This window comes from Pezoporus wallicus, unplaced genomic scaffold (assembly GCF_028554395.1).
Source record: "Pezoporus wallicus isolate ANWC-B61680 ecotype Strahan unplaced genomic scaffold, APGP_CSIRO_Pwel_v1 contig_2492, whole genome shotgun sequence".
NCBI lineage: Eukaryota > Metazoa > Chordata > Aves > Psittaciformes > Psittacidae > Pezoporus > Pezoporus wallicus.
The window spans coordinates 3,042,022-3,066,148 of NW_026637796.1; the positions used below are offsets into that span (position 1 = coordinate 3,042,022).

The window sequence follows — 24,127 nt, forward strand, 5'->3', positions numbered from 1 at the left end:
CCATGATCAAGCACTGGGATTTGATCCCCAAACAGTATGTTGTGCAACATTAGGCTTTATACACATCTTAATATTGCAGCATATTTCAATACACTCTGTCTGAACTAATTTTGCAATTCAGCAGTCAGAATTTCTTTATCGGTTTGACTTCGATTTAACTTTCAAGAAGCTGAATTTTATGAATTAGAGACATCACAGGACAAAGAGATATACCAAAGATGAATGAGATCTTTGTACTTCAGGAATAAATCAATAACATGAATTAAGAACATTGTGTCAAACACTATCACTTTCTTCATCATCTTTAGTCTGATACTATCTTAAACAACAGATAACTGTTAATAGTATTATTTATGGTAAATTTTGGTCCAGGTGATTTCTGCTATCATAATAAACTCACATTTCTGACATTATATATTCTTACCATACAAAAATGACATATGTTTTGATAACAAAGTACAAAATGGCAATGACACCAAAATGGTTAAGTTCTGTCTGTCCAGAGTAATCCAGACACATTTATATAAAAGATATCACATACTGTCAAATGTGAATTAAATTTGGTTAGTAATGAAATCTTGTACACATGAGAAATTCTATTGTCTTTCCCAATAAGACTAAGATATCTGATGGATTTTACTTGGTCTAGATTCTGACCAGTGTTGACTGAGTTCAGACACAGACGGATGAGGGATGACACCTTTGCTAAGTTATTTTTGAAAATAAAACACAACTGTTGTAGAACAATAGATCTGAGCATCATGTGATGAAAAATAAAAGCGTTAACTTATGAATCATGGAGAACATCTGCTGCAGTTAAAGCAATATTTGTATCACTGCACTAAAACAAAGCATAGGTTAAAACTGATTTAACAATCCCCATGTTGTTGTATACTAGATATACGTATGCAAATCTAACAATGTTTTGTGTATCAGAGCCATAGTGTATCAGTGTTTTGTGTATCAGTGCTGATAGATTTAAGTCAGAGATCTGTTCATAGAATCATGGTCACAGATTTATAATATTTTTTATTTTGGCAATTCTAGAAGAGTCCATAATTTAATTAATCACACCAAATTCGTAATACTCTTCTTAATATTTAAATATACCTTTGAAATATTACACAAATGTACGGTATAATTACCGTTTATGTTTATAAATAGAAAGCAATCCAGAACACCTCCACAGAATTATTTCTTGTGAAATCTTCATCAAGGTAAAAAGGCTATACCACAAAGGCTTAAAAGTACAGGCATGAGCTTAATTGAGTATATATGAATTACCACAGTTCTTTCATAAACTATTTGATGGGGAAAAAAAGACAAGGCATAGTAGTTTCCTAAGTAGTTCCTAAGTGAAACAATATTATGTATTTATGATTTAATATTTTAAAACATATTAACTATGCTAATGTGTTCTGAAAACAACAGTACAAAAGCATGAGGTTCTTGCTCCATCACAAGCTTTCTATTGACTGTGAGCGCACCACTCAAGGCAAGATCCTAAATGCGAAGTGCACAGCTTTTATATACCCAGTTTGAAGACTGCAAATAAGACAGACCCTGTCCTGGGCTACATTCAGAAGAGTGTGGCCTCATGCTCTCTCTCCTCACCTCTCAGGAAGTTACTACCTTCCTCTCCCTTGCACTGAGGAGGCTGCATTAGGAGTGCTGTACCCAGCTCTGGGCACCCCAAATCAGGAGGATGAGGAGGAAACTGGAGAAGCTACCGAGACGGTCAGGGGACAAGAGCACATGGCCTACAAGAAGAGATTGAGGAATCTGGGTTTGTTTAGTTGTAGTGAAGAACAGAAGCGGGACCTAGTCACAGCCTGCAAACACTTGTAAGGCACTTAACAGAGATTACAGAGTCAAGCTTTTTGGGGCAGTAACAAACAGTGCAACAAAGGCAGTGACAACGTACTACAGCGTGGGAAGTTATGGCTGGGCCTAGGAGAGGCTCCTCTGACCTTGGAGCTATTCAAGACTCAACTAGACAAGTTCACAGTTGACCAAGTTACTGTTGGCAGCACTAATACTCCCTCCCACTTAGAGGACATTAGCCTAGATGACCTCCTAAGCCTCCTTGCAACCAGCAGTGACCCTGTCTCTCATAAGAACCTGTAGGTTTGGCTTACTCATCCAGGCTCCTTATACAATGCCTGGAAAGACTTTTGCTCCTGTTGGGCCAGTAGGAGCAAAACTGTAGAGTAAAATAGCTGGTGCCAAGGACCCAATGTCCATGCCGTATGTGTTTAAGGGATTTTACTCTGGATTAGGCTCAACCCCCTCAAACATTTGGAGTGCATTAGGTGAGATCATAGAATCACAGAATCATAAAATAGTTTGAATTGGAAGAGACCTTCAAAAGTCATCTAGTCCAACCCCATGCAAGCAAGCAGGGACATTTAAAACTAGATCAGGTTGCCCAAAACCACATTGAGCCTGGCCTTGAACATCTCCAGGGATGGTGCATCCACCACCTCTCTTGGCAACCTGTTCCAGTACTTTACCACCTGGAGTTCTCTTCCCATTTTTCATCCAAAAGGAGCCCTGTACATGTACACCATGACCGCTCTATGATTTGAGTCAAAGTATATTAGATAGTGACAATCAAGAGATTCACCTCAGAAGTGTACTCCAGATCTGAATGAATACAGACATATCGTACAAATATTTAGGTATGGAGCACAAAAACAGAGCTCCCAGCCTAGAGCTGCCTGAGTTAGTACGTAAGGGACGGATGAGTTGCTCTCTTCTTAGGATCCACAGTCATTAATTTTCTCTTATGCTTTAGTGCCTAAGTCAAGCTTTTCTTATAGAATGCAGTACACAGCTAACAAAACTAATTAGCCAGAGGGTTGCACTGTGCTTACGCAGCAGTATTATTCTGGCTCCAAAGCAACTTTTCTCTTTGCTAGCTTGGATTCATTTTCTGCACAGTGTTGCTGTACCTTTAGATAAAAGCTACCTGAATACTTTGCTTCACTTGAAATACTTCACCTTTTTTTTTTACTCCTTCACAGTACCTGAGGCCCTTAGATCAATCTATATATTCTGCCTTTTTGCCTTAATACAGGTTAATTTTGGCATGAAAGTATGAAAACACAAAGCATCCTACCTTCACGACTGAGCAGAATAAACTCTGTTGAAAACCAACTTACTACTGAGTTACTGAACTAAACCTAAACTAAAAATTTAGAAAAATGGAAATTAATCACAACTATAGCTTTGTTATTAAGGAAGCAACCTTTCACATATACTGTTAGCAGTTACTTACATGATCAATGTGACAGCAGACAGAACAGTCTTATGAGGGAATTATATAGGCTAAGTTTCAGGAACGAAAAAAAGAATATTGGAAAAGGGCATAAGATAAGATTAAACACAATTAAATGAGAAATGGGAAATATATTTTCTGAGGCATACAATAGATATTCTGCTTCTTTCCATTTATGCCCATAGGATTTACACTGCAGACCTCCACTGGCTCTAGTTTTAGAACACTATTCTGTTCCCTGCAGCATAACTTGTAGAGTCTTGTTCAGAAAATTAAACAACACACTGCAAGAGTAGTGCTACATTCCTAACAGCTTATAAATGAAATAGATAAAACATTCCTTGAACTACAACTGTGTTCTGGATAAGACGCTCAGCATACCCACCCTGTACTTTTATTCCTACCTCCAAAGCTAATAGAATGTTCTTACCTAATTCGAATTTGAGTCTGGTGCTTATATTAATGAATTTTAAGAATTCCTGTATTTGTAACAAGTTATGAAACTTCAAGGAAACAGAAGTGCATGTAGTTAAGAATAACTACAGTAATTAGTATGGATGGCAGATAAGCTGGTTTAATTAAATGAATTTAACCTGATTTACAGTGACAGCAAATCTGTGAAGCTGGCAGATCCTAACAACAACTGTGTCACACAGGCAAAGTCGACCTTCCAGGCTGCTGCTGCAGATGAATGGATTAACTAAATGACATTTTTCTAGCAGACAAAATGAGAGAGTAGCTATGAGATGAGCTTCATACAGCTCCTTAATTCTGATACTCTGAAATCCAAATGACAGCCTACAATAAACTGTGAGAATGAAACTACATCTGCAAAAACATTAGGACAAAAAAACCCCACAAACCCAATCATAAACATGTGTCCAATATTTAAGTGAAACCAAAACCAGCCAGCCTTGAGCAAGGCAGTGACTTGCTGAACACACATCTTCCAGTGGCAGCTCTTGTGGATATTTACTTCCTAAGCGTGTTCCATAACCACACTGTCCTGCCCAGCCCTACACTTTGAACTGACTAGAATGCAGATCTCCTCCCCAGGCATTCCTAGCGTAATGCTGAGGACTGAAATGAAATAGCCACATCGGCATTTATAGCCTTTCTGCCAAGTAATAGGCAATCACTGTTTAAACACAACTGTTTGGGTGAGGTGTGATTTCTGAAGGCTTGTAGCTCAGTCAAATCACTGCCAGTTTTCATTAGAGTACTCCAAGGTGCTGCTTCTCAGCATGAACTATTTCCACGCCAGAATCTGACCTTCAAATACAAGCTGTTCTGCTATTGAAGTCACTTATTTTAATAGGGAAAGCACATTTTACATTCCTGTGTTATTAAACTGATGATGTGTATTTACAAACAGTTGCCAAACATTAATCTCCAGGATAAAATAACTTATGGAAAATAGCCTAGATAAAGAACATTTCAAAGCACATATTCAAGTGAACAGAAAGAGTTAACATGGAAGCTCAATGGAAACTGCCCATTTTTAAACATCAGTTATTCTGCCCTAAGACCAAATAGTTCCTCTTCGTGCTGGTGGTCATACTGGTCTGGCCATACTGGTGGCAGTGATGCGAATGGCTCTTCCATGCATTTAGGCTGCAGTCACACGGAGTCTTGTTCAACTATGGCTTGACGTAGCTGAATAAGGCAGTTGCTCAGCCCCATCCTGCTACTGTGTGTTGTGCAGGGGGTGCCAGTGTGTGGATAGTAAGCCCCACTCAACAATCTCAAATAAGCAGCACATTCAATTTGACAGTCTGTTCACAGAAATGCAACCCGCAAGTAACCTTACCCATGCATGATGCAAGCTAAGGCCCTCTAGCAGGGAAAATCCTAAACAGGAAGGGTGTTTGCACTGCCCCTCTTTGACTGACAGAGGAACACTGCAGTACCCAGCTCACAGGAGCTGGCAGGAAAACTTGACTGACGTAACAGGTTGAGGCAGGCAGCTGAACCTGGAAGAACGAAGGCAGAAATAGAAGAACACCAAAAGAAAAGCTACCCTTGTAGCTGTTCGAGGCATCACAGAAATAAATGCGATATGGGGCCAGAGAGCTGCCTGCAGGTTTCAGCTCCAGCCCATCACCCAGGAAAGAGCAGCTCCTTGTATGCACAGAACTATTTCTGTATCTTCCCCTGTTCTTGATGTTCCTGTGCTTTACAGTGGGTCAGGACAGAAGCTTCCTGGGGGTCTTGACCTCACCTCTTTCACAACCTACTTCTCTGCTAGCTTAGCCTTAGTCTCCTGTACAAATGCACATAGGTAATGTTTATTAACACATAATGTTGGAGTCTCTTATGCATACAGAAGCCCTGAATGAGCAGAGCATTTCTAATCTAGTCCTGAATCCACTAAGACACCCAGCTATTTGCTTTAAGTATTCCAAATGCTCACAATTCAGGGATGGGCAGGACAGACTCCTGCCACAGGATGTTTTTAAATGCATTACAATATTAAAAAATACTGGTATTTTCTAACCATTGTCCATTGTCTATTAACTGCCGTGGGGATCTCTGCGCTTGAATTATCTGAGGATATGAGGCAAATAAGTAATTACTTAGCAGCGAAAGCAAGTAAGGAACTGGCTGCCAGCCCCTCAGTGATAGTACTTTCTTGTCACATAACAACTATTCAACGAAATTATTCCTTTTAAACTGCCCTTTTTACTAGTAATACACAGTAGTATTGTCTATTACCCCTGCTACTAAAAACTTTGAATACTAGAAGGTAACAAATGTCCCTAAATATTATGGAAACCTTGTGTCTGAAAATAATACCATAATAATAAGCAATTTGCACTTCTATAGTGCTTTTCATCTGAGAGTCTCAGAGCACTTTGCAAGCAATGAGTCTGAATCATAGCAGCCCTCCAGTATCTAAAGGGGGCCCTACAAGGATGCCAGAGAGGGACTCTTCATCAGGGACGACAGTTGATAGGACAAGGGGTAATGAGTTTAAACTTAAGCAGGGGGAAGGGTTAGATATAAGAAAGAAGTCCTTGACTGTGAGGGTGGTGAGGCACTGGAACAGGCTGCCCAAAGAAGTGGTAAATGCTCCATCTCTGGCAGTGCTCAAGGCAAGGCTGGACAGAGCCTTGGGTGACATGGTCTAGCGTGAGGTGTCCCTGCCCATGGCAGGGGGGTTGGAATTAGATGATCTTTAGTCCCTTTCCAACCCAAACCATTCTATGATTCTATGTAGCTGGTAATGAAAACAGAAATGACTTGAGCTACCTAGTACCCTTGCCTTCCTAGAAAATTAAATCCATAGACTTGTCATTTCCTTCCTTTGGAGTTTCTGTGAGTAGAGAGCATTAGAATAAGCATCCAGAGCTTCCCAAGACTCTACTTAGGTAGACTAGGAATGGTAACACGTAGGTTTGGCTCACTTCTTCCAGTGTCCCCTCCCCAAACAGCACTGCCAACATTGCAGTCTCTACCAGCTCTCTATGGAAGGCAAGCGAGAAACTGGACAGACTGAAGGCCATTCATTAATTAAATTAAACCCTATAAAGTCTAGTAACCCCCCAAATAAATTCTGACTAGCAAAATAGTGCAAGATTACTGTGATGTATACAGCTGTGTCCTCTCCCAGCCTACGGTGATCATGAGATGTGCACAAAGTGTGCTTGACTCTGCTGGACTAGGGAAGATGTAGACTGCAGTTCTTCAGCTCAGATGTTAGTGCTATAGCCACCAGACTATTGAGTAACAACATTGGTGACATCTCCCTCTCCTCAACCTTCTCAGTGCTTAAAAAAACCAACAACCCAACAACAGTGGGCTGAGCATTTGAGCCCAAAGCAATGGGCTTTCACGCTTGGCATGAAAGCCAGAAGTAATAATGAAAAATAACATTAAATAGTAAGTAATGCTGTGTCTCTCAGTTGTGAAGGAATGACAGGATGTGACTTTGTGGTCTACACTAGAACATTTAAACAAACACATTAGCAAAGTAAAAGACCCAGCTACCTGAGCCAGGATTCAAAATGTAGGACATAATTATAAGCCTAAAAGTTCTAGTTGCAGCAATAATTCTATATTAGCGCCAAATCAAGCAATATCCAATTTAAAGAGATGTAGTTTTAAAACTGATTTCTCTGAAATTTTCCCTACTCTCAGTTCTATAAGATGACAGATTTAAAACAATACATACAGGATATGTATTTCTTATTTTTTTAATTATAATGTTTAATAACTGGCCACATTTCACAGTGATATCATGCTTAAACAATATTCTGCATCTTGACTGTTAATATGATTAACCAGTGCCACCTATTGGCTTACCAATAACACCCAGTTATCAATGAGGCGACTAGTAAAATCAAAGGGGACAAGACCCAGGTTAAAATACAGAATTTAGGGGAAATATCAGTATGGAACTGACTTGACAGAGGGAAAAGCAAATACTGAGATTCAAATTTTCATTATTCACTCATGATTGTGTTTACAATTTAAAACAAATCTTGGTTTCTGAGAGATCTGAGTTTCATTATGTGTACACTATCCTTACATGAAACAAATTTCAAGTCTGATCCAAAGGTTGGTGATGTTAAAATGGAAAGATCTGTTAATCTCAGCAGATTGAAGGTCTACATTTGTGGCTCGTATTGAAACCCAAAAAACTTTTGATGGCTTACTGTCTTCCACAGTTTGGATGAAATCCTTCAATCCATAAATAAATTAATAAACAAACACTACATACTCACTGAATCTAGTGGGTATGGTCCGGGTGAGGACTCTGATGCAGAATTTTATCTCATAATGTATCCTAATAAATAACCTCACATTATCCCTTGGGAGCACAGCACCATTACATGCAGAAGTTGCTGAAGAAAAAAGGAAGAGTTGAGTTGACTCAGAATCCTTTGCCAATCCCGCAAATGGTCCCTAGATTGCAGACTGGGACCTATGCATCCTTGCGTCCCTTGACTATGATATGTGGCAATCACTGCAAATGCAAATGCCAGTGCACAGTGGGAGCTTTGGCAGCACCATGGGTTGAAGGCAAAATCTCTACAGGCAGAGAATTTTGCATTCTGCAAACTGCATAAGTGGAAGAATTCAACAAAATCTAATTCTTTCATTTAATAAAGCAACCTAGGAAAAGCTCTTGAAAACATGACAATTCACAAACAATTATTGTTACACAATTAAATGATGTGACAGGAGAAACTGAAGACGCAGCACATTTAGAGACACCAAAATTAAATCTGAAAATTATCTCTGCACAACACCAGAGCTTATTACAACTAAGAACTGGAAAACAGCAAAGCCCACAAAGACAAGAATTTGCAACTAATAATCAAAACTAATATGAAAGAAAAACTTCTTGTGAAATCTAAAAGAGGACTCCTGACTGAGCTGTGAAAAAAATGTGTAACAGAAGACATAAAAAGGGCCACTGCAGTACAAAAGACATGTGCCAAGATTCTAGTAGTTCATCTAGAGGTGTCAACTCACATTTCAAAAACTTGTGGAATTATCTAGAAAGCAGAAAAAAAAGCTGTACAACACTAGAAAATGTTTTAACAATTAAGTTGTATATACTGCAGTAGCTTTACTTTTTTTTTTCTGACATCACTAGACCAAAGAGAAAAAAATCAGAGCATGTTACTAAAGCACTTGAGGTAATGAGGCAGTGGCAATCAATAAAGAAATGGGATGTCACAGACATTCTGCCTCCAACTGAACTGCAGATTCAAGTGCTGGAAGCCAGCAAAGTAGTATATTATAGGTTTTGAGAAGGCATAAGCAGAGGTAGGTCATAAAAAAACATGAGAAAGCAGGGCTCATAAAAGCACATGTATTTCACAGTACAGGCCGGCACAGGCCCATTAAATACACCGTGTTCTGAAGAAACTCCAATAAACACTCCTATGTGACTTTACATCTGGCAGTGCTGCAAAGCTATGGAAGAGCTCTGCAAGCACTGTTGGCTCTCTGGTAAGGTTGTCCTTCTCTCCTCTAAATGTTCTGTTTAAGTTCACAAGTCACAAAGTTTTAGTCCAGGTCGTATTCTTCCTTAAGTCTGATGGAACATGGCCACGGTTTGCAACACTATAAAACTGCTGAAGTCAGTTAGGCCAGCTGGAAAGCATGACTGATAAATGCATCTTACTGTATGGGCTTCAGGTGAAAGATGTAGAGGACTTTAATGCCAGCAGATGAAAAAGTGTTAAACATGACATTTGTGGGTGTGCAGAGACACCCACAGAAGAAGTGAAAGGTGCTGCTTGCTTCAGTGCAGTAAGTCTGCATCAATAGTTTTTCTTTGCAACAGACTTCTTTTTTTCTTGATGCTAAATGGAGAGGACTATTAAATAACACCACTGCACAGTCAGAATAGTTTTTGGCTGCTGTAGAAACAGCTATCAAAGATGAAGAAAGTACGTGACAATCTCAGCGAAGGAGAGCAGCTGCAAGAGGACTATTTCACATACCACCAGACAACTTCTACCTAGCTACAACCACCCACTTACAGGCACTGCAGTACAACAATGTTAAAATTGATAATTCCAGGTGGGGTCTGCACTAGAAGTCACTGAACATAACCACATAATTCATAAAACTGGCTCATTTTGATGGATTATGTAACGTCTGAAAGGAAAACAGTGATTGACATGGAAAGGAAGTGATTTATCTTACCTCCGTTTTCCCTTACCCTTTCCAATTCCAATGATTCATCTAAGCATTATTTTTAGTGAAGATTATATAATACAGTTGAAAAGGCCATTTTTAATAAATTCTAGAATGTATCTGCTTTTATGAGTCAAATATTCTTCTGATGCCTTGATATTATTAGATATTGTTTTCTTGTTCCAGGTTTCATTTTTCTGTTTGCTAACCACATTTGCTTGATTATATATATCAAGGTAATAGTAAATTTGCAGTTTAACCATCTTGAGGAGTTAGTAATCGAAAAAGGACACGTTCTAGTAACTTGCTCCATTCGAGAAGCTGATGTAATTGAAACAACTACTTTCAGTTTCTCACAAATATCTTTGTGAGATATTACAAATTACAAATATTACAAAGATATTCAAATACAAATAGTATTTGAAGAACTGCCAGAACTGGCAGACGAATTTAATCAGTCAGTGACTGAACTACAGACTGTCTTCCAACTTAGTACTTGCAAATGACTTTAGCTATCTTCCACAACTCTTTCCTCTTATTTTCACAATAGTGTTACCCAATGATTTACAATTACCTTTAAAGGAGGATAAAGATCTTCTATGACAGTATTACTCTCAGTAGCAGTGTAGAAAATGTCTAGCTGCATTTCCATTTCTTGCACTGCCAGACACTATCAGTCTGTCTCAGTGCCTGTGAAGATATTTGTCCCTTGGCCACAGAATAGATGAAAAGATGTGCAAGCCATCTTTTATCTTCCAGACCTACAACTGAATCCCCAACTGGGGATCTAAATTTTCTTATTTGAAATGATTTTCAATTTACATAATGACTATGTGGAGATGACTGTGGTATTAACACTGGAACAATACACCAGCAATGGAATTGCTTAACATATAGTATTATACTTGGCTTAGTTTTTCAGTTGTTTATTATATATGGTTTGATTGCTTAGTGGTTTAGTTTCTCAGTTGTTTATTTTACATGGTTTGATTGTTTAGTCTGGAGAAGAGAAGGCTCAAGGGGGACCGTACTGCTCCCTACAACTACCTGAAAGGAGATTGTAGTGAGGTGGAAGTCAGTCTCTTCTCCCAAGTCACAAGCGATAGGACAAGAGGTAACAGCCTCAAACTGCACCAGGGGAGGTTTAGGTTGGATATTAGGAAAAATTTCTTCACAGAGAGGGTGGTCTGGTATTGGAACAGGCTGCTCAGGGAAGTGGTGGAATCACTGTCTGAAAATGTTCAAAAACTGTGTAGATGAGGCCCTCAGTGTTATGATTTAGTGGTGGCCTTGGTAGTCCTGGGGTAATGGTTGGACTTGATGATCTTAAAGGTCTTTCACAATCTAGTTGCTTCTATGATTCTATGGTTGATTACAGAAAGTATAAAATAGAACATTCAGAATTGAAACAGGTGGAATGTAAGGATATAATTTGCATTTAACTCTGTTTGCTAAAGAAAGGAGGAATGAATGATCATCTGTGTCTTCTACATGTCTTCTGTTCTCTTTTGAAAAATATTTTGTAATTCACTGACTGACATTAAACAAATTTGACCAAATGATATTAATCTCAAATATAATGAATACCCTACATGAGAGTAAATTAGCAGATAACTAAGAGAAATCCTGTAATATTTACATGATTTCCCTCCTGGGATTACTCATACCAGTCATAAATAAAGCCCCAAAGGAAAAGCTGTAACATAAGCTATTAGACACTTTATGAATGCCTCATTAGCAGGAAAGCTTATCCTGAAACACACAGGCCATTGCAGGACAAATATCCATGGTAAAATATTCTTTATGGGAGTTTACTGCTTTATATTATCTGTCTTTTGCATGGATGGATATATCAGTTTCCTATCATAGTAAAAGGATGAAGAGGCATTAACGGGATTTGAGACATTTATGAATAATGACATACATTAGTGATAGTCAATGAAATTCATTCTAAGCAGGGAAATTTTCAGGGAAATTTTTGCCTTTGGTAATTTTTATTGATCAATGAACTTATTTTGTGTCTGTGTATGTTGCTGTAAGCCCTAGCAGTATGCTGTACAGTCTGCTTTCCTGTGTATTTTCTTAACTGGTTTGGACACAGCTCATCAAGAGCTAGACAATCTTATGTCAGGAGTGGCACACACGTTTGATCCTGCTTCAGAAAGGAGGACAGACGCAGAGGCCTCAAAGAGGTCCCTTCCAGCCTTCCAGTCTGTGATTTGCACTAATATAAACAACAGATTAATGAAATAACTGCCTGAGGTCCCATAGCGCTCTGTTACAGCCACATAAATTTGTGGCTGTGGTTTAAATTGTAACTCAATGACATTCTTTTTGCTAACCATAGATTAGTTAATTCTTTATAATCCCATGTTGTAAACTACTTGCTTTTCAAAGTAAATCATCATATGAACTTTGCTAGTGTCTTGATACATCAAATTAGGGATCATGTAAACAGGAATGCTTCAATAACTTGCTTCAAGAGCATTGCGTAATTCTTGATCACAGTTAAATGTAATCCAATAAGTATGTAAGTAAATCAAGGCCATTATCAAACAATAATATGATTTTATAATTTTCCTAGTGTTTTTCAGTAACCACAGGAATAGAGAATCAAGACACACTGCTCACTCCTCTCAGTGTCTGAGCTATCAGGAATACTATATGGTGGAAGATGAAAAATAGGCATTTTCTTCAGAATAAATTACTCTTTCTTGCCAGAACAGTACAGACTATGAATCCAGCCACCAGGACTATTACCAAGTAAGAAAATATTTTTGTTTTGATATCTTTTCTAGAATTTGTGGGGCCTTTATTAAACATCAGTAGATATGAAAAGAAAAAAAAAGATTAAGTCTTTCCTTTTGAAAAAATCACTTATCAAGCAGTCATACATGATTTATGTTATGTTTGATTGTGACAGTAAAGGAAGATTCTCTAGATGCATCATGCTGGCATAATTAGGTGTGGAAACTTCTTGGTAATAACATAAACCTCAGATTAGAGTCCTGTATGACACACTGGAGTCCTTTAGACTCCATACGTTGGGCTCCTTAGATTACTGAATACTGTAATGTCTTTATTTCTTAGTATGGCTCAGTTTTAACAACCCCATAGAAATAAGGACATTTAGATAACTAGATCTTCACAGTTAGCCTCTCTTTCTATATAGTGATAGACAAAATTTGATCATTACGATAATGGCTTTGGATAAAGTTACTCTTTTAGGTAGATCTGCTTTTAGGTACTGCTACTCCACAGATATTTTCACTTCTGTTTTTTGAGATCTCTTCTTTGTGTGAATGCACATGGTCTTGTTCATACGAAATTCCTTCTGAAGTTAGCAGGATTAGGCATTTCACTGGGCAGTAATCTATCTCAGGACTTGGAGAGGTTGTTACAGTACAAAGACTATTGATTAACTAGTAAAGCAACTAGACAAATTCATGGAAGCAAAGGACCCCATAGATTATGAAATACATATATCATTATCATTCTTCCCCTATTGTGATCTCTTATTCTTTCATCACACATATGAAACTGCCAAGGTCAGAGGAGTACTGAGCTACTTTGCTCTAACTCACTAACTCCGATCTTACTGCATTTGATTCTCATTTATCTTGCATATAAGAGCTGATGTGCACAACTCTGCAAATACAGATAACTCCTCTCATCTAAAAGTATTAAACCCACATGGTTACTCAATGGTTTTCAATCATTTAAAAGTAACCTTAATCTAATAAAATCCAGTCAGTGAGATCATCTGTGAATAAACATTGAGTGTAAGCTCAGGCAGCATCAGGACTTCTGTTACATATACTCTGAAGTACCAGTCATTTTTTCCTACATTGCATGGTCAATTGCATTGCATCAACCCTGTACAACACAAACAATACTAACAGATAATGTACATTGAAACTACTATGCTAAAAGAGATTTTTGGAGGTTTGGAAAAGCCATTTATTTTGCCAATGATTTTTAACTTTAAACTTCTATATGCCTCTGAATGGCTGTTTTGTACTTTTATCAAGTGCTGCAGCTTCTAAGAAATGCAAATACGGTTTAATTATATGAACATATCAAAGGGCCTAGGCTTCAGAAATGCCCGCCAATAGCAAACACAAATAGCAAAAAAAATAGTAGGGGAGCTCTCTGAAACTGAAGCTGTCCAGATACGGCTCTTAGTCATTAATGCTCATTTAATCTTAGTGTTTGGTAAAAGGTTACTAAATAAAGACTCTAAATAATAATTTTACAAATGACACTGCTATGTATCATACATGTGCTATAATAACTGTATGTCTCAACACCTGATTCAGGTAACAAAAAGTTGGAGGACAAAGCTGGAGATCTGTAAGGCATGGATGAGATGGTGAAAGTACTCTATTAATAAACATTTTTGAGTTTTTACTCATACCACAGAGGCATGTTACTACACTGAAGATTGTAGCCATGCCACCCCAAGCAAACACTAGGAGTAGGTGGTACAAGAGTACCTGTCAGGCTCTGACAGTTTGATCTGTTCAGCTATCTGATCAGTCCCAATGACTGATACTTAAAAACGGAATGTCTCTGGATTAAGTCCAGTGTGGAAGTCCTGCCATTTGCTAGTCTTTCCAGTTTCTGGCACTAAGTGTATTTTGGACATCCTGCTAAATATAGTCTGTAGAGGTGACTTTTTTTTCTCTGCATCCAGATCCTGTACAAGAGTGACTGTAGCTGCTCAGGCATAAAGTCTGTCCAGTATACTGTCTTGTCTTCAACAATGGGCAATAGCAGACGCTTATATGGAAGCTTAAGACCAGGTCAAAGGTAGAGGAAAGCATGTAATTATAGTAGTGATCAGGTGGCTTACAAGAGGTGCATGCGGTACATCTTGCTCAACACAGGAGCCTGCACATGGCACCCTGCACCTCGGGGCAGACTTGGGGCTCTTTCCTCTTTACCTTGTTACACTCCTTGTCTTTGGCTACCTGTGATTTTACACTATTCTGCTTTTGACTAAAAATTTTGTAAGTAAAAGCCTCTCTATAATACAACATCTATATTAGTAAGAGTAGCATCAGGCCAGTGGAGTTACTTTAGAGCTGCACTTGCAAAACTATGATTAAATTTGTTTTTCTAATTCCATCTATTATTATCTTTCTGTAATTAAAATTCCAGTAAGGGGATAAAGCAATTTTCTTGAACAGCACTGCCTATATTAAAAACTGCCACATTTCTTTGTATTCCATACACACAACTATCTATGACTACATTATATTTATATCTACCACCTTCAATACATTAAAACCCCAAATTACTGCTAGCTAAGTATTACTAATGTATTATTACTGTTGCCTGAAAGGACATCTTATTATGAAACAGTCTTTCAGCAGAAGAAAATGCAACAAAATTTCAGCTGACAAAAAACCGCAGCTCAGGCACTGCCCTCATATCTTGAATTAGAAGTTCTTAGGAATTCCTTGATCAAAAGTTCTCTTTCTGTAACCAGTATTTCAAAATTCCCCAAAACCTGAAAGTCTAATGTAGGATTTTCTCTTAGGTATTTACACATCTGTGGACACATGCATATGCCCACATAGTGTAAGTTTCTTAAAAGGAGTTATTTCTTTGCAATAAGCTTAGAGACAGGATGCCAAGTTATGTACCCTTTGTACTACACTGTTCTTAATGTGATTACAGAAATCCCACCACCAAATACGCATGGTCTCCTTGAAACACAGCCTCAGAAATCCTCTTTAGTTTGCTGTGCAGTAGAATGTGGTTCAGCTGAGAGGTCATCCCGCTGTCCTTGATCGGGCAAGAAAGTAGCCCTTCTGTGTTGATGCACTGATTGTAAAGCTGCCTTGCACTGTGCTGTCTCTCAAACATGGTCTCACACCTTGCTGAAGGAATAATTCACAATAAGGCCTCAACTCAATACTACTGCTGTCCATCATCTATCATATTATTTGAGAAATTAGTATCACATGGAATTTGCACAAGTGTTTCATTGTCCCTCACTGTACTAAGAAACTGTGTCAAGTGTACAGGGGCCTCCAGCTCCTCTTTGTCATTGAAAGCGTGGCCAGTCTGGACAAGAACAATCCATGCTCCAGTGTCCCATGTACATCCTGACTGCTCTGTATTTCTATTTTAATAAAAAGATACATACATTTATACTTATGTATATACACCTAAACTACAATATAAGGAACCAGTCTAGTGTGCAAACACATCTGAAGAAACAATGAGATATTTGCAAAGTTACAAAGGAAGAAAAGAACTTGTAGGTTCTGCTCTGTTTTAACAGTATTTCTCCAATACTAAGGAAAAAGTCACAGAACCTAAGCTGCAGGTGCATACAACCCTGAATGTTTACAAGTATACTTGTGGATAAAATCTCAACTCCTCTGTAAAGCTTTTACTTTTACAAAAGAATTTAACAAAACCTAGGCCGTTCTTCAGTAATGCTAGAATTACAACCTTCTGTGATGCCCTTTGAACATGAACACTCAGTTCTCACAAGGTGTCTGAACAGCAAGTTTGGAAACAGCCTATGAGTTTTATAAATCCATTTATAACATTTTATACAGTTTGTACTATTTTACATAACTTGGGTGTGTATGAGCATGTGTGTGTACATACATATTTCTAATTTATTTTTTTTTATTAAAAAAGAATAGTCATGTGGTTAAAAATTTCAAGTGCTGCTTTTTAAGTAGATAGGATAAATAACTAATCCAAACTTTTGGAGCTGATAATTTCAGATGCTGCTTAGCAGGAAGGTGACTGGGTTTCAGGTAATTTTTCTTATTTTTTAATAACAAGACAAAAGAACAAAACCAACAAACTTAAATAGATTACTGTTTTACTAAAAAAGAATCCCACATCTCTTGATCTTAGTCTTACTCCCCAAATACATCTTTTCAGTATGTGAGCAAATCCTTAGCCCAGCCCCCAGACTACCTAAGCAAAGAACCCACAAAAAGAACAAGGGACATAAAGAGCAGTTCTTCTATTGCAGTTTATCAACAGTTTCTCAAGTTTATCTGCCTGGCAGAATAAATTTCTATTCAGTCTCCATCCTAGCCCAAATCAGTCGTTTCTTCTAACAAGAACAAAGGCTTCAGGATCTGCTTGACAAAAGCTCATCTTGTACTGGTTCTGCTTGAGACGTACCAGCCCTGCCTTTCAAAGAAAGTTAAAGCCTACATAAGACTTGGTCCTACAGTTTCATGGAGAGTCAGATCTTGCCTTCTGCTCTACAACACTAACAACAGAGTTGTTCTGTGGCACAAGATGAAGAGAGAAAACTTTGCATAGAGGCAGAAATACTGAAAATGGCAGGCTTCTGTCCAGCGTGATGAACTGTAGGTATCTCTGATCTCTGGGCCTCCTGAAATAAGACATATTTCAAACCAAGGCCCACACCAAACTCATGTACTTGAACCATGTTGCTCTCCCAGACTCTAAGATACTCAGCTTTATTTCTAAAATTATTTAACTTATTTTTTTCCCCAAGCGTAGCTTAGTTTGTAGATCTTAAACACTACAGTGATGTGCGTCACGTAAAACCATAAATAGGTATAAAGTTAGGTAACCAGAACTAACACTTAGCATAAAAAAAGTCTTGGAGTTATTTGTCTCCACATCTCCGCAACACCTCCCTTGCAATTTCATACACTTGAACATCTGTGTTTCCCTTTAGCTAAGGAATAAATTCCACCCAGATTATGTAAAATTGTCTTTATAAAAAGATCTTCATGCAATGTATCCAAGTAGGGACACCATATGGTATTTTGGGGGTGACCAAAATGGACTGTCATTAACTAAGCATTATTCTGGCTTCTGAGTATTTTTGTACATTAACATTTCCTCAATTATATTTTTCTTAATGGAAACAACATTTCAGATCAAAATAATACAATACACCTGGAACATGCTACAAATGTAAGATTCTAGCTTTCTGTTATTGCATATGGCAATAACTTTAGAATTAAAGCAGTCATAATTCTTCATCTGTTAAGTTATCCACCCTCATGTTCAGTAGCACCACACTACAAATGCACATAACTTTTTCTTTCACATGTACATCAACATGCATAAAAATGCATGTAATTCCTGCAAGCAGCCTGCAACAATAGGTCCAAACAAAAACATCATTAAGACCAATTTCTGCAATCACTATTTATAGGAATAATCCTTTTCTATTCAGCAAAACTAATTGCAGGTGAGAATTTTGCTCTCTGTATCATGAGAAAATACATAAATTTGACATCAGACATTAGTACTTTATTAGAATTGAGTGTTTTTCAAATTAATACAATGTTGGGGATGATGTATGTCAATGGAAATAAACTAAGTTGAATAACTGGATAATCACTGAAGAAAACTGAAATTCATTCCATAGTGTAAGATAAGGAAATCTCACTCAGGCAATCTCTGGAGAAGCTGGTGAAGTTCCAGACATCCAGGTTAGGTTTATACAGTGCTTGTACAACAGAGGCATTAAAGTAGTGGCACTATCTTCTATTAGAATAAGATCTTAATTTTACATTCCTACATGTATATATAGCTTTTCATACTTAAGATTGTTAATCACGTCAAAACTAGGATTAGTTAGGTTTTTTATATGTAGCTGGGCTTACAGTTTAATAAAATGGGTACTGGAGACATAAAACCTGTGAGGAACATAGCCTTTCTGTATTAATAATGGCTGTTAAAACAAAGCTTGCTCATGATCTCATCACAACTATTTCTGTTTGTATAACAGAAATGTCTTGAATGGCTAAAAATGTGGCTAAAAACTATTAACTGTCAACATCCCATAAAAGCAGTCTTGTGTTGGAACTTAGGAAGTATGTAGAGGTGCTGCACAGAGAAATGACTAAAAAGTGTTAACTATCAAGATCCCATAAAAGCAGTCCTGCGTTGGAACTCAGGAAGTATGAAGAGGCGCTGCACAGAAGACAGTAAACAGTAAGCAGTATGCAGCTGAAATAATGGATGGAAAGGGGAGCATCCTTACCATGTGAAGTGCTAAATGCAACCCTGCTTACACTTTGAGATAAGACTGGCTAACACCATCTATGTCAGAACATGCTCATATGCTATATAAAGGTATTATCCTGTCTTCAATAGAACCACCTGTGCATAGGATTTGGCTTTATACATATCCCACGTCAATACATTTGTTTGCCTCTACTGTATGACAGATATGAAAGACACCTTCATAACCAAAAGCAAAATTATCAATGCCTTAACTAATCAAAACAATAACGAGACCTGAAGTTGAACTAGCAAAGAGCTAACTTCCCCACTATCAGAAAAGCCAAGAGAATTTAAAATTATCAGAATTCTGACTGTATGATCTAATTCACAGGTTCTCATTTTAAAGACAAATTCCTAATTCTCATTAAGGCATCAGTTTCAAGCAGGGCTTGTAATATTGCCCTTATATCACCACATAACTTCTTGAAATAGCAAACTTTGCTATTTCAAATAAATTTCTGTTTGAAGTAGTGATGGGAATCATTGGAATGTTCTGAACCTATATAGGGCTGATGTCACAGCTCCATGTAATGGGACTGTATGGAAGTTGGTACCTGTTGTATTTGATATGAAATGTATATTAATAACAGGCACCTATTCAGGCACTGCTGAGCAGCAGAGAAACTGTCATTAACTGACTGCTGTTACAGTCCACAGATTTCTACATGCAACAGCAAAAGCACTTATTACAATCAGGTGAATATAACTTACTTTCCTTATCACTCTGAAGCAACACAAATACTTTGAGAAAACCAATTAATTATTTAAAGCAAAATCCTCAACCTCTCTCAGCCAAAATACGTATTTAAAATATGCATGCTTATACCTACTAAAATGAGAAAACAGACTTATTTATAGTCAAATAATAAAGCAAGTTCAATGTTTCTAAAGATCAAATCATCTTCAATGATACGAAGATTGATTAATTGATACCAATTGAGCAAGACGATACTGATAATTGTCAGGGGAAAATACAGTTTCACTTATCTACAAAATTTCCTCTAGAAAACAAGAGCCTTTAAAATGAAGCAATTTTGTGCCTATTACCCATGCTCACTGATGTCACTTACTGTTCTTTTCAGGGATGTCTGTGTAAAAAGTTTTATAAAAAAACATTTTCCTACTTGCATAATAAAAGCATAATACATTTCAATCATACTAAAGTCTGTGGACGCCCCATCCCTGGAAGTGTTCAAGGCCAGGCTGGATGGGGCTTTGAGCAACCTGGTCTAGTGGAAGGTGTCCCCGGCCATGGGGTTGGAACTAGACAATCATTAAGGTCCCTTCCAATCCAAACCATTCTATGATTCCATGAGTCTATGTTTGTAAAGAACAGACCAAACACTGTTTCGCCAGAGGTCTCCAATACACACTTATTAAACTGACATAACTCAAGGAAACTACTTTCAAGTTTGCACACTTCAAGTTGCAGGTAAAATTTTCTTGTGACTGGTAGCAGGATTAATTCCTTGGCTTCAGTGTCACCCCAGCTCCTACAGGTACAGGGTGCAGCCAGGAATATTCTGTTCTACTTCTGTGAGTCTGAGGACTCCCCATCACTTTCAGGAATGCTCTACATAAAGAAAAATGGGTATAAACTGTACTGAAATGCTGAGAAATACCAAAAAAGGCCTTGGTCATGCAAATATACATAGTAGTTGAGGGTTTAAATATGCTGGAATGGTTTACTAAGTAGGAAGAGTTTAACCTCTCTTTCCAGAACTCTTGCATTGTGAACTCTTCTAGGCATTTTGCCAACGGCATTTCTATTTCTAAGTACTCCACCAGATGATACCTAAGCGCCATTGTAGGCTACTTGTTTATCCATACAGACTTTCTTTAAGGTCACATGCAGTTAGCAATACTTCTGTTTTACCAGTATCACTGATAGTCATGATGGTTTCTCATCATTTACAGTCCCTAGATGCTCATAATAAAAATCTGTATCCACTCTGAAATGTCTGTCCCATACTGTCACTTTATAAAGCAGGAGCCATGCTGCAGATAAAATTTTGGACATGAGAAGTATTAACTGTTGTGACCATGTGAGTCTGCAAGGAAGCTAATGTAAATAACCTTAAAATTCTTTTCTTTCTCTCAGTGTTCGTGTTTTTTTTTTAAGCTGAATTTTTCAAGTAACAATGCAAGGGTAAAACCTTGCAAATAGATTATATAGGGCTTCAAACCTCAACTTTTAGAATAAATTTAGTTTTTTGGCTATTAATATTTTAGCAAATATCTAGCTAACATACCAAGCTATCTTAAATGCAGTTCACATCAAATATGGAGCACTTCAGTTAAGGCAATGCTGGCAGAAATCCAAAGCCAAATAAACATTTTTTCCTGATTATCACTATTTATATACGTTTCCTTAGATTGCAACAATAAATCATAAGCATTCTCACGCTCTCTCTAAAGAATGGCATCTTTTTAAACACACAGGGCTGTCAGATGTGAGAACTGAGGGTTTCCTTGCGCTGAGAGGAACCTGGAAGACCTGGAGGTGTGGAAATTCTTTAAGGGAGTGCTTTGCCCATTTTTGTGCATGTGAACACTATTTCTCATACTCCCATAAGTAATAGTGCCAAGACAATTTTCACTTCAAAATGTAAAGTCTTCTGTGATTTCAGGCATGGTTTTCAGACCTCTGATGTTTGCATAGAAGGTGGCAGTACTGTTGAATTAGAAGTGTTTGGGGGGGAAGGCAGTGGGTGGTGGTGTGAAAGAGAATTGTGAATACCGTGGGCTCATTTTTACAGACAAGAAATGTCATAGGTGTGAACGCTTAATTTATTGTTTCCGTGCTTCGAGTGGGAATATGCTTCAGCAGCTTCAATGTTACGAGTGGGAATGACACCTCCTGAATGTATGCAAATTCCTCGTATCAAAGGGTAATTTTAAAAATAGCTTTAAGTAGCAGGATGCCTAATTAGTTCAGATACCGAGTATGCGATCCCGACTTTATTAAGCTAAAACTGCAGGTTTCAGTGCCGGCTTCCTTGGAAGCCGAGTATGAACGGGATCAAAGGATTATATTTGCTGTAGCCTCAGCGGCTAAGACCTGCTTTCACTGTGCTGTGAAATCAATCGGGAACTCTATTAACCGGCCTCCCCAGGAGAGCTCCACAAAACGTCCCCCCAGAAAAGCTTCCCCTTCGCTAAAAGGCAGATCGTTTCCATTGTTCCGACCCCCCGTGTCCCGTGTGCCCTGCTGTTCCGACGCCGCAAAAAAGACACCACCCTCCCACCTTCTCTCCCCCGACCCGGTGCCTTTTAGACCTGTCCTTTAGGGTCATAAAACTTCAGGAGCGGAGTACATCGGCGCCTCCAAATCCCGTTCCATCCGACACCCAATAAATCGAGCCGCCCAAAGCGCTGCCACCCTGTTCCACACCCCCTACTGCCGCCTCGCCCCGTACCCCACACAGCCCGCCCCGCCCCGCCGCCCCACAAGGTGCCCGGCGGCGAGGAGGAGCTGCCCCGCTCCCCGCGCTCGCACCCTCGGGGCCGGCTGCGGAGGGGCACAAGGAGCCGATCTCGGCCCCGCCGAGGACGACCTGAGCGGGGATGCCCTGCGCTGCCCGGGAGCAGCGGCAAAAGCCACGGCGGCCCGGCCCGGCCCGGGGAGCGGCGCGGCCGCTGCTGGCGGCAGGGGGAGCTGCGGGGCGGGCGGAGGGGAGCGGCGGGGCCCGCCGGGCCCGGGTTACCTTCGGGGTTGGCGCTGATGAAGACGCGGACGCTCCTGCTGCTCGGCACCAGGTGGGACGGCAGCGCCGAGAGGTTCCCGGAGAAAGCCGCCCGCCGCAGCGCCGCGTCCCGCGGGCAGGGCACCCTGCCGCCAGCACCGGCCGGCCACATCGCGCCGCGCTGAAGGGCGATCCTCGCGGGCGGCCGCCGGGCCCCGGCTCAGGGCAGCCCCTGGACCGGCGCGGCAGCAGCAGCGCTCCCCACCGGCTTGGCAGCGGCCATGCGGACCCTCCGCCTGCCCGGGGGCCACCGCCCACCTTCTCGGTGGCGGCGCGGCTGGGGCAGGAGCCGCCGTCCGGCACCGGGGCGAGGGGGCAGCGAGGAGGCAAGGGGAGGCGAGGCGCCGGCTGACGGCCGAGCCGCTCCCCGGCGGCGTTCGGCGGCGGTCAGGGCGCGGGAAGAAAGTTTGCGGCGGCGGCGGGACGGAGGCAGCCTGGACCGCGGCACCGCCCGCCCCGCCTGCGGTCGCCGGGGAGAGCAGCGGGAGGCTGGGCGGTGGGAGAGGCGCTCGCTGCGCGGTCGGGCCGACGAGTGTCTCGGGTTTGCGGTGTCCAAAGCAGGGACGTCACCGGCAAGGCTGAGGGCGCCTTCCCTCCTCCGAGTGTGTCACAGCCCCGGCATCGGATTTTTATAGGGAAACTGCTGCCGGCTCATCCTCTGGGCTCTGAGGAGTTCAGAGCCCTTCTTATGTTTTGTTCTGTCATCTCCTGCACGGGAGTGCCACCTGCTCAGTTACAAAAGAGGGATGCTCTTGATTCTTTTTTCTTTATCTCCCTTTTTTAATCAGTTATTTATTTATCGGAATAAATGAAAAGCCCCGGTTTGAAGAATGAAAGAGGAAGGAAGCGGCGAGGCCAACCGCCGGCGGGATGCGGTCCCTTTGCAGCAGTCAGTGGCGGGGCATCCCGTCGGGCAGCGCCGATGAAATATTCAGAAGGGTGGCGGGGTCGGGCCGCAGCTCTGCCGTGCACCGGGGCCGGTCCCCGCGGGAGGGCGGTGGCGCGGAACCTTGCGGAGCGGTGGGGTGCGGAGCGGCGGGGTGCGGAGCGGCGGGGTGCGGAGCGGCCCTAGCCCCAGCGGGCGGGCGGCCTTGGGCGAGCCGCAGAGTTTAGAAACCTGGGGAGGGGCCGGCAGGCAGGGACCTGGCAGCGAAGCCGGGAGGAGGGGCTGAGGGGGCAGGGCAGGGGTGGGCACGGGGTGGCCCATCAGCCTGATGGATCTGGGGCCGTGGTAATACCTCCTCGGGAGAGAGATGCAGACTCCGGCAGAGGGGTTTGCAGCTATTTTGGCGTGCTTAAAAGCTGTAGAGAAGTGTCTCGTATGGGTAGTGTCTATATAGTCTATTTCACGTTCTGTGTCTCATACAAAGCTGGTTTGTGTATTTACACATATTACATACATATAATG

At 40.4% G+C, this 24,127-nt stretch overlaps 1 protein-coding gene across 1 annotated transcript in view; it reads right to left on the bottom strand.

Annotated features, from left to right (window-relative positions):
- NWD2 (NACHT and WD repeat domain containing 2) overlaps positions 1 to 22,969 on the bottom strand; it is a 60,100-nt gene extending 37,131 nt beyond the window's left edge. The window contains exon 1 of the mRNA XM_057407602.1: positions 22,681 to 22,969. Within this exon, the coding sequence (XP_057263585.1) occupies positions 22,681 to 22,831 (151 nt within the window). The 5' untranslated portion in view covers positions 22,832 to 22,969. The remainder of the gene's footprint in view (positions 1 to 22,680) is intronic.
- Positions 22,970 to 24,127: the final 1,158 nt, after the last annotated feature.